At 45.0% G+C, this 14,873-nt stretch overlaps 1 protein-coding gene across 1 annotated transcript; it reads right to left on the bottom strand.

Moving 5' to 3' along the window:
• Positions 1-1,841: 1,841 nt before the first annotated feature.
• Positions 1,842-14,830, bottom strand: mthfs (5,10-methenyltetrahydrofolate synthetase (5-formyltetrahydrofolate cyclo-ligase)). The gene is made up of 3 exons (XM_065012240.1): positions 14,525-14,830; positions 12,997-13,267; positions 1,842-3,408 (listed from the first exon to the last, which is right to left on the bottom strand). The coding sequence occupies exons 1-3, from the start codon at positions 14,633-14,635 to the stop codon at positions 3,182-3,184; spliced, it is 609 nt and encodes a 202-aa protein (XP_064868312.1). The 5' UTR covers positions 14,636-14,830; the 3' UTR covers positions 1,842-3,181.
• Positions 14,831-14,873: the final 43 nt, after the last annotated feature.

The raw sequence follows: 14,873 nt of genomic DNA, 5'->3' as shown, positions 1-14,873 counted from the left end.
CTATAAATCACCCTGGGGATTTAATGAGTGGGCAGGTCGTGGTGGAAGTACAGCCACAGTCTAAAATATGAAGATTGAGACAAGGTCTTTTGTAATCTCTCTTTTGCCCCCCCCTCACTCCTTTCATATGTGTTAATGGTTTGCATTGAACAGAGGACCGTAGAGAGAAGTCAGGAGAGAATGGAGGAGATTGAGTCAGAGGATTGGATTTGAACCCATGTTGACTCTGGTAGACGTGGGTCAGTGGCACTATAATCACTGGATCACACAGGTCACGTATTCTTTCTGACAGGTGCCTTTTTCTGTCTTGTTTAGATCATGGATGGATGACTGTGGTTCTGAAGGTCTTGTTTAGATCATGGATGGATGACTGTGGTTCTGATGGTCTTGTTTAGATCATGGATGGATGACTGTGGTTCTGAAGGTCTTGTTTAGATCATGGATGGATGACTGTGGTTCTGAAGGTCTTGTTAAGATCATGGATGGATTACTGTGGTTCTGAAGGTCTTGTTAAGATCATGGATGGATAACTGTGGTTCTGATGGTCTTGTTTAGATCATGGATGGATGACTGTGGTTCTGAAGGTCTTGTTAAGATCATGGATGGATAACTGTGGTTCTGATGGTCTTGTTTAGATCATGGATGGATGACTGTGGTTCTGAAGGTCTTGTTTAGATCATGGATGGATGACTGTGGTTCTGATGGTCTTGTTAAGATCATGGATGGATAACTGTGGTTCTGATGGTCTTGTTTAGATCATGGATGGATGACTGTGGTTCTGAAGGTCTTGTTAAGATCATGGATGGATAACTGTGGTTCTGATGGTCTTGTTTAGATCATGGATGGATGACTGTGGTTCTGAAGGTCTTGTTTAGATCATGGATGGATGACTGTGGTTCTGATGGTCTTGTTAAGATCATGGATGGATGACTGTGGTTCTGAAGGTGTTGTTTAGATCATGGATGGATGACTGTGGTTCTGAAGGTCTTGTTTAGATCATGGATGGATGACTGTGGTTCTGAAGGTCTTGTTTAGATCATGGATGGATAACTGTGGTTCTGATGGTCTTGTTTAGATCATGGATGGATTACTGTGGTTCTGAAGGTCTTGTTTAGATCATGGATGGATAACTGTGGTTCTGATGGTCTTGTTTAGATCATGGATGGATTACTGTGGTTCTGAAGGTCTTGTTTAGATCATGGATGGATGACTGTGGTTCTGGGGGTCTTGTTTAGATCATGGATGGATGACTGTGGTTCTGAAGGTGTTGTTTAGATCATGGATGGATGACTGTGGTTCTGAAGGTCTTGTTTAGATCATGGATGGATGACTGTGGTTCTGAAGGTCTACTGTAGATGTGTACAGCCTTTTGTTAAAGCCCAGGAACAAACGTTTCCTGATCTAAATAATCCTGGTCTTCAATAAATAAAAGAAACGGAGGACCAGCAATGTATGTTGAAGTGCGGTTACACAAGAAGAGAGAATCTTAGTGTTTTCCTCTTGGATCTACGGTGAGCCGTCCAGCTTTCTGCATTCATGTTGCTGCACTTAGCAATGTCATGTCATTCAGTCTCAGTTTAAAACAGGCAACACTTTGATAAGCAAAACATAAAAAGAAAATGATGGATTAATTCCCAAGGGCATCACAGCAATTAGGCAAACAAGCGAGGCAGTCACTAGGCAGTTCATTAACATTCTGCCAGTCAAACACTCATTCTCAGCATGCTCAGTCTCTAGTAATAATACTCTTATTCCTTTGTTAAGACAACCGAGGGTTTTGGATCCCACTTCTGACAGCAAACTACGCTAGCTAGCTTTAGAGTGCAATAAACAAGCGTGTGTTCATTCAGTCATCTTTATTCCTAACCGAACTTCCTGTGTCCCCTAATGGCAGCATAATCATCTCATTACAGAAGACCAGGACGTTTGACAGTTAATAACTGAAATCACAGGAATCTTGAAATGGAAACAAGGTAGTGTCATCTGGTAGAAGTGTCATCTGTAGAGAACAGTTTATTCCTCACCAATTCAGGCACATTCTAAGACAACTCGTTTGACCATTATGATTACTATGGGGTCTTTAGCAAGCACTTAAGAGGTCCAAAAGTCCAAACTGAACCCTGTCCCCTTACTTAGGCCCTTGTTGATGCCCCCACTAGAAGATTTAAAAGGATTGGATCAGTATTTAAACAAAACCCTTGGAGTAAGGGCTAATGATCCGTTTGGAATGGGGTCACCAGACTCAGCTCCACCACTGTCTTGTTGACTAGTTCACAGCTTCATGTCTTATGAGAATGTCATATCATCATACCAAACAATATCACCACAGCTAGCACAGAACGTTCCCTAAAGGTTCTCTTTTGGTTGTTTCAAATAACTTCCACAGTGTTCTGGGAACCAATATCTGTTAGCTGGGATCACATAATATGATATAATGTGCTGTATAATACAATTTCATCCACAGGTTGGTGGCACCGTTACTGGGGTGGACGGGCTTGTGGTAATGGATGGAGCGGAGTCAGTGGAATGGTATCAAATACATGGTTGGATGCCATTCCATTTACTCCGTTCCAGACATTATTATGAGCCGTCCTCCCCTCAGCCTCCACTGGTTTCATCATCATACCACTGTAGTCCAGTTGACGACTCCCATCACAGTTAAAGGAGCATTTTCCTATTTCTGAATAAGATCTCTGTTTCTGGTGTAAATGGCATGTTCTAGAAGGGTCCAGACAGTGTTTTGTGTGATTTGTCTTGTTTTTCATACGTTTCTCCCAGCCATGATACACTTCCTCATTGCTCGTTGTGCAGTATCAGGGCACATAAAAGACATGAACAAAAGCTCCAAAAACACCCAAATATGTCCTTTTAGAGATGGGCTGTCAGTATAGTGATGTAGGTCTTAAGATGTTGTACATGTTAAATTGTGTCATTCCCAAATGTATCCGCAACATTATAATCCATTTTGGTCGACTCTAAAACAACATATTTGGGTGGGTTTTGTTCATGTCATTTGCGTTGCCCGATTACTGCACAACGAGCAACAAAGTGTACCACGGCTGGGGGGTAAGTTTCTCAAAAACAAGACAAAGCACAAAAAAGGTGTCTGAACCCTTCTAGGACATTTCATTTACATCACAAATAGAGATTTACTTCAGAAATATGAAAATGTGCCTTTTAACTAGTCCAGGACATCATACAGGACCTCGTCTATCAGCACGTCGTTGTCGCCCACAGGTATGTCCTGACACAGCTGCTCCCTGAAGGCCAGAGCGATGGTGTACGGCTTCCCCTTGGGGTACGTCATACAGCGTTCCAGGTATGAGTCGTAGAAGCCCTTCCCTCGGCCCAGACGATTCCCCTTCCTGTCAAATCCCAGGCCTGGCATCAAGATCAGGTCAAGACCTCCTGCATGGGAGGAAGACATGACAATACATGAATGAGGAGGAGGCTTACTAGAATACCTTATGAACCATTTTTCAGAGAGCTGATGCCATCTCACAATGTAAACCTGTTATCTGGGTCAGAGGTTATACAGCAGTGGTGATATAGGTCTATAGTCAGCCATCTCTATGCATGTTTAAAACAGTATGTCTGATCTTCTACCTCAATTACAATACATCTGGTTAATGCCTTACCCCTGTATGGTGATCCAAGTTCAACACTATGAAAGGATTGGTTGGTTCAAGAACATCAAGAACATGAAAGGAGTTTCTCAAAGCTATAAAACAACGCTGTTCATCCTATTTAAAACAGAAATACACTTCACCCTACAAAATAAATGTGGCTAAAAATGCTATTGTTGCTTCGTAGCAGTGAACTGCAGGCCTGCCTCAATAAATGCCAGAACTAAAACATGCACTGCCAGTTCTACAGTCTCCAGCATGATCAATTCTTTATAATTCCATCAGACACAACAAGCTACAGATTCTCTGTGGGTCAAAAGATGGATGGTGTTGGATCAATATTTCACAACATCCTGGTGTAACCATAGCATCAAGTGCTCGCTGACAACCCAAAGAAATAACAGATGAGATGATTCACAGAATGTTTCTTAAAACATCTGTATCAATCATCTCAGGGTAGGAGTGCTGATCTAGAATCAGGTTTTCCTTTAAGATTAAAATGATCAAGATTACATGGAAAGAGTGGACCTGATCCTAGATCAGCACTTTAGTACAGGGACACAGCCGTACAGGTTGAGCCCCTTTAGTACAGGGACACAGCCGTACAGGTTGAGCCCCTTTAGTACAGGGACACAGCCGTACAGGTTGAGCCCCTTTAGTACAGGGACACAGCCGTACAGGTTGAGCCCCTTTAGTACAGGGACACAGCCGTACAGGTTGAGCCCCTTTAGTACAGGGACACAGCCGTACAGGTTGAGCCCCTTTAGTACAGGGACACAGCCGTGCAGGTTGAGCCCCTTTAGTACAGGGACACAGCCGTGCAGGTTGAGCCCCTTTAGTACAGGGACACAGCCGTACAGGTTGAGCCCCTTTTGTACAGGGACACAGCCGTACAGGTTGAGCCCCTTTAGTACAGGGACACAGCCGTACAGGTTGAGCCCCTTTAGTACAGGGACACAGCCGTACAGGTTGAGCCCCTTTAGTACAGGGACACAGCCGTGCAGGTTGAGCCCCTTTAGTACAGGGACACAGCCCGCGCAGCACAGCCGTACAGGTTGAGCCCCTTTAGTACAGGGACACAGCCCGTGCAGCACAGCCGTACAGGTTGAGCCCCTTTAGTACAGGGACACAGCCGTACAGGTTGAGCCCCTTTAGTACAGGGACACAGCCGTGCAGGTTGAGCCCCTTTAGTACAGGGACACAGCCGTGCAGGTTGAGCCCCTTTAGTACAGGGACACAGCCCGCGCAGCACAGCCGTACAGGTTGAGCCCCTTTAGTACAGGGACACAGCCGTGCAGGTTGAGCCCCTTTAGTACAGGGACACAGCCCGCGCAGCACAGCCGTACAGGTTGAGCCCCTTTAGTACAGGGACACAGCCCGTGCAGCACAGCCGTACAGGTTGAGCCCCTTTAGTACAGGGACACAGCCCGTGCAGCACAGCCGTACAGGTTGAGCCCCTTTAGTACAGGGACACAGCCCGCGCAGCACAGCCGTACAGGTTGAGCCCCTTTAGTACAGGGACACAGCCCGCGCAGCACAGCCGTACAGGTTGAGCCCCTTTAGTACAGGGACACAGCCTGCGCAGCACAGCCGTACAGGTTGAGCCCCTTTAGTACAGGGACACAGCCGTGCAGGTTGAGCCCCTTTAGTACAGGGACACAGCCGTGCAGGTTGAGCCCCTTTAGTACAGGGACACAGCCGTGCAGGTTGAGCCCCTTTAGTACAGGGACACAGCCCGCGCAGCACAGCCGTACAGGTTGAGCCCCTTTAGTACAGGGACACAGCCGTGCAGGTTGAGCCCCTTTAGTACAGGGACACAGCCCGCGCAGGGGCTTCTGGTGATGATGTGAACCTCTCACTCCATTCTGCTCTGTGTAACCTGAGACTCCAATATCAAAAGCTCTTCCTGTTGTCACGCAACCATGACGTTCATGAATCATTTATGCAGATTAAGCAGGGACATTATGCATTCCCGTTCCTCACAACAGCAGCAGGTTGGGGATGCCATACTGCTGTGGTCTCTTCTCCGGCCCTCCAGACTGCAGGGTAACATCCATCTATTATTGATGCATATAGCCTACTGTTGTTCACATGACTCATCTGGCATCACATCATCCACTTTAAATGGCAGTGAGGATGTAATGCTAACAATCGAACCCTGATAGTTATTGACACGCACGCACACACACACACACCGTCCCAATGTGTAAATAACACAGATCCCAATCAAAGGCCTCTGTTTTTATCGACTCCAGTCTTTTCTATTCCTAGCCAATAACAAAGATCTCAGATGAATAGGATACCTAGGATAGGATAAAGTAATCCTTCTCACCCCCCCCCCCCCCTTAAAAGACCTAGATGCACTATTGTAAAGTGTCTGTTCCACTGGATGTCATAAGGTGAAAGCACCAATTTGTAAGTCGCTCTGGATAAGAGCGTCTGCTAAATGACTTAAATGTAAATGTAAAATGAATGTTAAATCATTCACTTTCTGAAGGACATCTACTCCTGCTGTGCCAAAATGCCATTGCCCCTTTTATCTCTCTGCTGTGTTCTCTCCCTCTCTCTGCTGTGTTCACTCTCTCTCTCTCCATCTCTGCTGTGTTCTCTCTCTCCATCTCTGCTGTGTTCTCTCCCTCTCTCTGCTGTGTTCACTCTCTCTCTCTCTGCTGTGTTCTCTCCCTCTCTCTCTCTGCTGTGTTCTCTCCCTCTCTCTCTCCGCTGTGTTCTCACTCTCTCTCTCTCTGCTGTGTTCTCACTCTCTCTGCTGTGTTCTCACTCTCTCTCTCTCTGCTGTGTTCACTCTCTCTCTCTCTGCTGTGTTCTCACTCTCTCTCTCTCTGCTGTGTTCTCTCCCTCTCTCTCTCTGCTGTGTTCTCTCCCTCTCTCTCTCTGCTGTGTTCTCTCTCTCTCTGCTGTGTTCTCTCCCTCTCTCTCTCTGCTGTGTTCTCTCCCTCTCTCTCTGCTGTGTTCTCTCTCTCTCTCTCTGCTGTGTTCACTCTCTCTCTCTCTGCTGTGTTCTCACTCTCTCTCTCTCTGCTGTGTTCTCACTCTCTCTCTCTCTGCTGTGTTCTCTCTCTCTCTCTCTCTGCTGTGTTCACTCTCTCTCTCTCTGCTGTGTTCTCACTCTCTCTCTCTCTGCTGTGTTCTCTCCCTCTCTCTCTCTGCTGTGTTCTCTCTCTCTCTCTCTCTGCTGTGTTCTCTCCCTCTCTCTCTCTGCTGTGTTCTCTCCCTCTCTCTCTGCTGTGTTCTCTCTCTCTCTCTCTGCTGTGTTCTCTCTCTCTCTCTCTGCTGTGTTCTCTCTCTCTCTCTCTGCTGTGTTCTCTCTCTCTCTCTCTGTGTTTCTCTCTGCTGTGTTCTCTCTCTCTCTGCTGTGTTCTCTCTCTCTCTCTGCTGTGTTCTCTCTCTCTGCTGTGTTCTCTCCTCTCTCTCTCTCTGCTGTGTTCACTCTCTCTCTCTCTGCTGTGTTCTCTCTCTCTCTCTCTGCTGTGTTCTCTCCTCTCTCTCTCTCTCTCTCTCTCTCTGCTGTGTTCTCTCCTCTCTGCTCTCTCTCTGCTGTGTTCTCTCTCTCTCTGCTGTGTTCTCTCCCTCTCTCTCTCTGCTGTGTTCTCTCCCTCTCTCTCTGCTGTGTTCTCTCTCTCTCTCTCTGCTGTGTTCCCTCCCTCTCTCTCTGCTGTGTTCTCTCTCTCTCTCTGCTGTGTTCTCTCCCTCTCTCTCTCTCTGCTGTGTTCTCTCCCTCTCTCTCTCTGCTGTGTTCTCTCTCTCTGCTGTGTTCTCTCACTCTCTCTCTCTGCTGTGTTCTCTCCCTCTCTCTCTCTGCTGTGTTCACTCTCTCTCTCTGCTGTGTTCTCTCCCTCTCTCTCTCTGCTGTGTTCTCTCTCTCTCTCTCTCTCTCTGCTGTGTTCTCTCTCTCTCTGCTGTGTTCTCTCTCTCTCTGCTGTGTTCTCTCTCTGTTGTGTTCTCGCTCTCTCTGCTGTGTTCTCTCTCTCTGTTGTGTTCTCTCTCTCACTCTCTGCTGTGTTCGCTCGCGCTCTCTCTGCTGTGTTCTCGCTCTCTCTCTGCTGTGTTCTCGCTCGTTCTGCTGTGTTCTCTCTCTCTCTGCTGTGACCTCTCTCTCTCTGCTGTGACCGCTCTCTCTCTGCTGTGTGCCGCTCTCTCTCTCTGCTGTGTGACCTCTCTCTCTCTGCTGTGTGTTCTCTCTCTCTCTGCTGTGTGACCTCTCTCTCTCTGCTGTGTGACCTCTCTCTCTCTGCTGTGTGACCTCTCTCTCTCTGCTGTGTGTTCTCACTCTCTGCTGTGTTCTCTCTCTCTGCCTTGTTCTCGCTCTCTGCCGTGGTCTCTCTCTCTGCCGTGGTCTCGCTCTCTGCCGTGGTCTCGCTCTCTGCCGTGGTCTCGCTCTCTGCCGTGGTCTCGCTCTCTCTCTCTGCCGTAGTCTCGCTCTATCTGTCGTGTTCTCTCTCTCTGTCGTGTTCTCTCTCTCTCTGCTGTGTTCTCTCTCTGCTGTGTTCTCTCTCTCTCTCTCTCTGCTGTGTTTCTCTCTCTCTCTGCTGTGTTCTCTCTCTCTCTGTCTGTGTTCTCTCTCTGCTGTGTTCTCTGTTCTCTCTCTCTCTGTGTTCTGTGTTCTGCTGTGTGACTCTCTCTCTCTGCTCTGTCTCTCTCTCTGCTGTCGTGTTCTCTCTCTCTGCTGTGTTCTCTCTCTGCTGTGTGACTCTCTCTCTCTGCTGTTCTCTCTCTCTCTGTCGTGTTCTCTCTCTCTCTCTCTCTGTCATGTTCTCTCTCTCTCCTTGCCGTGTTCTCTCTCTCTGCAGTGTTCTCTCTCTCTCGCAGTGTCTCTCTCTCTCTCTCTGCCGTGTTCTCTCTGTCTCTCTCTCTCTGTCGTGTTCTCTCTCTCTGCCGTGTTCTCTCTCTCTCTGCCGTGTTCTCTCTCTCTCTGTCGTGTTCTCTCTCTCTCTGTCGTGTTCTCTCTCTCTCTGTCGTGTTCTCTCTCTCTCTGCAGTGTTCTCTCTCTCTCTGTCGTGTTCTCTCTCTCTCTCTGTCGTGTTCTCTCTCTCTCTCTCTCTGTCATGTTCTCTCTCTCTCTGCCGTGTTCTCTCTCTCTGCAGTGTTCTCTCTCTCTCTGCAGTGTTCTCTCTCTCTCTCTGCCGTGTTCTCTCTCTCTCTCTGTCGTGTTCTCTCTCTCTCTCTCTCGTCGTGTTCTCTCTCTCTCTCTCTGTCGTGTTCTCTCTCTCTCTCTCTCTGTCGTGTTCTCTCTCTCTCTCTCTCTGTCGTGTTCTCTCTCTCTCTCTCTCTGTCGTGTTCTCTCTCTCCACATGTAAGTAAGTATCTGAACAAGAGGAAAATGCTTTGAAACAAGTTTCAGATGCTCAGCAGGATGTCAATCCTGGCAGGTAGCAATTTGTGTTGTGTTGTCCACACACACACACACACACACACACACACACACACACACACACACACACCTCCAGACCTTTGCTTGCTATGCACCCCAGGACAAAGAGACATTCGTTATGAGGATGGAACTTCTGTTATGAAAAGAGGGGGAAATAATATGGTCTATAACCTTCTGTCAGCTACTGGGAATATTCAAGGTACTTGGAATAAGGTGCCCTTCTTGTTGCTATGTGAAAACCATGACGATAATCTAAGCAAATTTGGTTGCACGGCAAGACAGACCTCCCCCCATCTCTTCTCATGTATTTAAATTTGCTTTGCATTATGGTCTATCTGTAGTTTCCTTGACAACAGCCATGATAGGTTCAAGAGAGGTATTCAAGGCTGCAGGACTGAGTCAGAGTAGAGAGAAATTAATCAAACCAGCTGTTCACTGTCAGAGGGAGCCCGAAACTGAAGACGTGATTGGTTGGTATACAGAGACTTATAGAAAGGCTCCACCTCCTTGAACTTTTTTCACATTTTCTTGCATTTTTAAGTGGGATTGAAATAGATTTTACTGTTGTTGTTTTTTTAAGTCAAGTTGAATAGAAAATATATATATATATTTTTTTTTTTACAAATGAATAAAAAAATAAACAACTAAAATAGTCATTGTAAAAGTATTCACCCTCTTTGTTTAGACAAAAACCTAAATGAGTTATTTGGCTTAACAAATCAAATAAGGACTCCCTCTGTGTGAAATAACAAGGGTTGGCATGATTTTTTAATGACTATACTTTCCTCTGTCCCCCATACATACAACATATGTAAGGTCCCTCTGTCAAATATTACATTTCTAGCACAGATTCAACTACAAAGACCACTGAGCTTTATCGAAAGCCTCATAAAGGAGGGCAGTGATTGGTAGATGGGTAACAATAACAAATTAGAAATTGAATATATCTTTAAGCATGGTCAAGGTAATAATGACGCTGTGGATGATGTATTAAACCACCAAGACACATCAAAGATGCAGTCGTGCTTCTGAACTGAGTTGCAGGACAGGAAGGAAACTGCTTAGGGACGTCACCATTGGTGACTTTAAAACAGCTAGAGTTCAATGGCTGTGATGGGAGAAAACTAAGGATGGATCAACAACATTGTAGTGACTCCACAATAATGACCTAAATGACGGAGTGAAAAGAAGAATACAAAATATACAGAATACATGCAACAAGGCACTAAAGTAATACTGCAACAAAAACAAGGCAAAGAAATGCAAAGCCTTTATGCCAAATCCAACACAACACATCACTGAGTAACTGCCTCCTTCTTAAAGCATGGTGGTGGCTGCATCATGGTATGGGTATGCTTGACATCGGCAAAGACTGGGGAGTTTTTTAGGATGAATCGAAGCTATGCGCAGGTAAAATCCTAGAGGAAAATCTGCTTGTCTGCTTTACACCAGACACTGGGAGAGGAATTCACCTTTCAACAGGATAATAACCTACAACACAAAGCCAAATCTACTGGAGTTACTTACCAAGAACACAGTGAATGTTCCTGTGGCCAAGTTACAATTTTGACTGAAATCTGCTTGAAATTATATGGCAAGATGTGAAAATTGCTGTCTACCCATGATCCCCAACACCTTGACAGATCTTGAAGAATTTTCTAAAGAATAATGGGCTAATATTGCACAATACAGGTGTGCAAAGCTCTTAGAGACTTACCCAAGAAGACTGACCGCTGAAATCGCTGCCAAATGTGTTTCTGACATGTATTGACACAGAGGGGTGAATACTTATCTAATCAAGGTATATAAGGGTTTTATTTTTCATTCTTTCATTCTTTTTTTTTTTATTGAATTTTTTCTTCCACTTTGACATTAGTATTTTGTGAAGATCGTTTACGAAATATAAAAATGAAATGAATTTTTATCCCACTTTGGAACGCAACAAAATGTGGAAAAAGTTCAAGGGAGTGTATACTTTCTATAGTCACCAACACCAAGAGTGAACCTGGTTACAAGTGAACCGGGTTACAAGTGAACCGGGTTACAATTGAACCTGGTTACAAGTGAACCGGGTTACAAGTGAACCGGGTTACAAGTGAACCTGGTTACAAGTGATCCTGGTTACAAGTGAACCTGGTTACAAGTGAACCGGGTTACAAGTGAACCTGGTTACAAGTGAACCTGGTTACAAGTGAACCGGGTTACAAGTGAACCTGGTTACAAGTGAACCTGGTTACAAGTGAACCTGGTTACAAGTGAACCGGGTTACAAGTGAACCTGGTTACAAGTGAACCGGGTTACAAGTGAACCTGGTTACAAGTGAACCTGGTTACAAGTGAACCTGGTTACAAGTGAACCTGGTTACAAGTGAACCTGGTTACAAGTGAACCTGGTTACTTGAGCTGGTGAGTGGAGTGAGAGCGATAATTAGAATTGACACAGGTTATTGCCAGACAGGAGTGAATTCATACATATGTAACCTGTGTGAAATGGCTAGCTAGTTATAGCGGGGTGCGCGCTAATAGCACGAGGGACGGAAGCAATACTGTTACACAGACACAATGAGGGAGCGGGGTTATGACCAGTTTGGTTCCAGAAGTAATGATGACATTATTTGCACAGCTCAAATAGACTCAGAGAATGCACAACAAACACATTTCCTCCCCAGGCGTCGGTATTTCATATCCTATCTAATGATTAAACCTGTGACGGTCTGGATTAAAATAGCTGAGGTTGACAGAGGAAAAAATAGGTATTCACCATCCAAGAGATTACAATGCTAATAACTGTCATCAATATGACCTTTCTTATTATACAGCAGCAGCAGAGTTGATTACAATAGAATTATGCAACTTCACAGTGCTTATTTGGTGCTCAGGGTAGATGTTACCAGATCTAGGATCAGTTTATCCTCCCCCTACCCAATGATTAATCTTTAGGGGGTAAATGACCTTGGATCAGTGTTGGGGCAATTCCACCCATCCCCTTGCATAGTATTTTGATGAAGTGTCACATGACAGGTGTGTGTCCAGAGGTAAGATTGTTATTGCAGGAGACAACCATTTTGATCAGTCTTGATGATGGTGCTATACCACCATCTTGTGGAGGAAACCAAAACAGGAACTTTGATCTGACACTGATATGGTGTCCCTCGTTGGAGACTGTGCACGCATCCCAAATGGCACCCTTTCCCCTAAATAGTGCACTACTTCTGAACAGGGCCCATAGGGGAACAAAGATGAACTGTGTATAAGGGAAGAAAGACGAACATTGCAAGGCCGTGCCAGGATTTAGGTCATTCCAACAAATAGGTCATAAGTGTGTTATGATACACGCAGATGGTAATATACAACAGGCAAACTAAAGTACAATATGTCAACACACACTGTGAGGATCGTATCACCATAGGGCACCCTGTGTGTGTGTGTGTGTGTGTGTGTGTGTGTGTGTGTGTGTGTTTTCAACCTTATCAGGTCCATAATGTCCTGACAAGGTAGGAAAACAGTCAGGACTTTTTTCATGTCCTGAATTCGTTAACATTTTATTTTACGCTTAAGAGTTAGGTTTAAGAGTTAGGTTTAGGTTAGGCATTTGGGTTTGAGTTAGGTTAAAGGTTATGGGTTAGGGAAAATAGGATTTTGATTGAGAATACATTTTTACTCCCCAAAAAGTCAAAAATGAATCACGAAAACTAAGCACTGTGCGTGTGTGTGGCCCTATGTGCGTACTGAAAGAAGGTGCCATCACACTTACCTGACTCGGTAGGATATAAAGGATATTTGGTAGTTGTGTAAAACCAATAAAGAGATCACAGAAAAATAGAATAGGTTCTCACACAAAGTGGACGGACTCCAATATCTTCTTCTTTGTGATTTTTTCTTTTTTTTTCTTGCAGCAGCAGGGCAAAAAGCTTGTGTGTGTGTGTGTGTGTGTGTGTGTGTGTGTGTGTGTGTGTGTGTGTGTGTGTAGACTAACACTAACCTGTCTCCAAGGCCTCCTCTCTGGTGTTGTCGTCGGCGGCAGGCTGTCTGATGTTCCAAGAAGTCAGAGGCAGTGACATCATATCCTCCATGCTGGTGAGCTTCACCATGTCCATGTGGTTACTGGTGCCCTGGGTCAAGTACTTGGGCATAAAGCAGGTCTTACCGTGCTTAAACAAGTCCTGAATGATCTCCTCTGTTCTCACCTCATCGTGCATGCTGAGAAACACAGCGATGCGCTCACACCTGGCATACTTGGGGTGCTTGAAGAGCTGGTTGAGAGGAGAGTATAAACGGGTTAGTGTAGGCACAGGTTTTCTACTTCCCTGTTATTTACGGAGCAAATTACATCGAATAACGCATGTAAATTAACCATTCAAAATGTGCCATTAGGTTTTATGAAAGTAATTAGGTATGAGGTGTTAGACTGGTAATTATATGATTACAGCATTAAGGTACTGCCAGTTTAACACTCTAGGAGGTCACCAACTGGAGACATCTGACAAACAAATTGTTTGAGTTATTTGATTATTTTAAAAGCAATATCGTCTATCTGTTAGTAAAAGACAAGTTACATATAATTGAAAGCATTCATGGCTAGGTGTCTTCTGTCTTCTTGACAATACTAAACACAAAAGTAGAGAACAATAGTAATGGCATGTTTTTGGAGGCACCAACTCCACTCTGGTTCACACTAAATCAGGCTTTGGCTCCACAGGCTGTCTAGCCACGCACGGGTTACCAGGTGCTGATGGAGGGGGGGGGGCTCCAGGGGTCCTCGGGAGTGGGCTGGGGGTCCATGGCCGGGTAAGACCCCCTAAGGGGGCCAACACCCCCCACCTGGGATCCACCATGAGGGGGCGCCACTGGTCGTTAATTTATGCGGTAAACACAGGCTTAGGAGATCTTAAATGTTTGTTCTATGAGATCATCTCCATCAACTAACATTATTTTGTGATTTTCAAAAAAATGATCTGAAAAAGCACATAAAAGGGTTCCTAATTCATAAAGGTCATGTGATATTATTTTATAGAGCAAAACATACCAGATATCCTAATGCAACATTCCAATGAACTGGGAACTCGGAAATCTCAGACTTCTGAGTGAAAAAAAACCGAACTCTGACTGGATTTTTTTTTAAAGGTCAACTGGGAATTCCAAGTCCAAAACTCTGGCATCTTTCTTAGAGCACCGAATTTCCGAAATGAAGATCACTGACGTCGTGATTTGATCTCTTTTTTCCAAGTTCCCATTTGTCTTGAAAGCACCATAAACCTGTGTTAATCTCAGATCTAATTTTCGACATTTATCACAGAACCCCATTTTTTTCCGCATTCAATTTCCCATTGGAATGGCTGAACGAAACAGATTTCCGGTTTTTAGGACTACAAACTGGTGAGCTCTATTGGCCACGCGACGATGACGACGGGACACATGCATACACATAATGAGTTTGTAGCGTTGTAAAAAAAGACACTAGCACCATTGTAAATGTGATAGCCAGTTTTTTGTTACATGATTGCAGTTACCGTTTGCGAAATGACTCGAGACTGGCGAAGTTTCTCTTGATCGTCCAACGCAGCTACTCGTTTCTTTATTTCTCTCCTCATAGCTTGTTTGGCTGCACGCAAGGCGGCCATGCTGGCTAGTGTAAAACTCGTGTCCAAAGATAAAAAAATGTTGCAATGTGTGTGAGTTCAGGGAAGGCAGCAAGTTAGGCTGACCTTGAAATGAGCAAATTCTACATTTGGATTGGACTCAGCTAGCCACGCCAATCAATCATTAAACAGACTGCAATAACATAATTATCATCTATCTATATGGCTATCACACTACCCCACTGGCATTATTTGACAGCCCAGTGACGTGTGAAGGATT

Source organism: Oncorhynchus nerka, linkage group LG27 (genome assembly GCF_034236695.1).
Source record: "Oncorhynchus nerka isolate Pitt River linkage group LG27, Oner_Uvic_2.0, whole genome shotgun sequence".
Classification (NCBI taxonomy): Eukaryota; Metazoa; Chordata; class Actinopteri; order Salmoniformes; family Salmonidae; genus Oncorhynchus; species Oncorhynchus nerka.
Note: the sequence above shows the minus strand (reverse complement) of the source record. Positions and strands in the feature narration are given on the sequence as shown.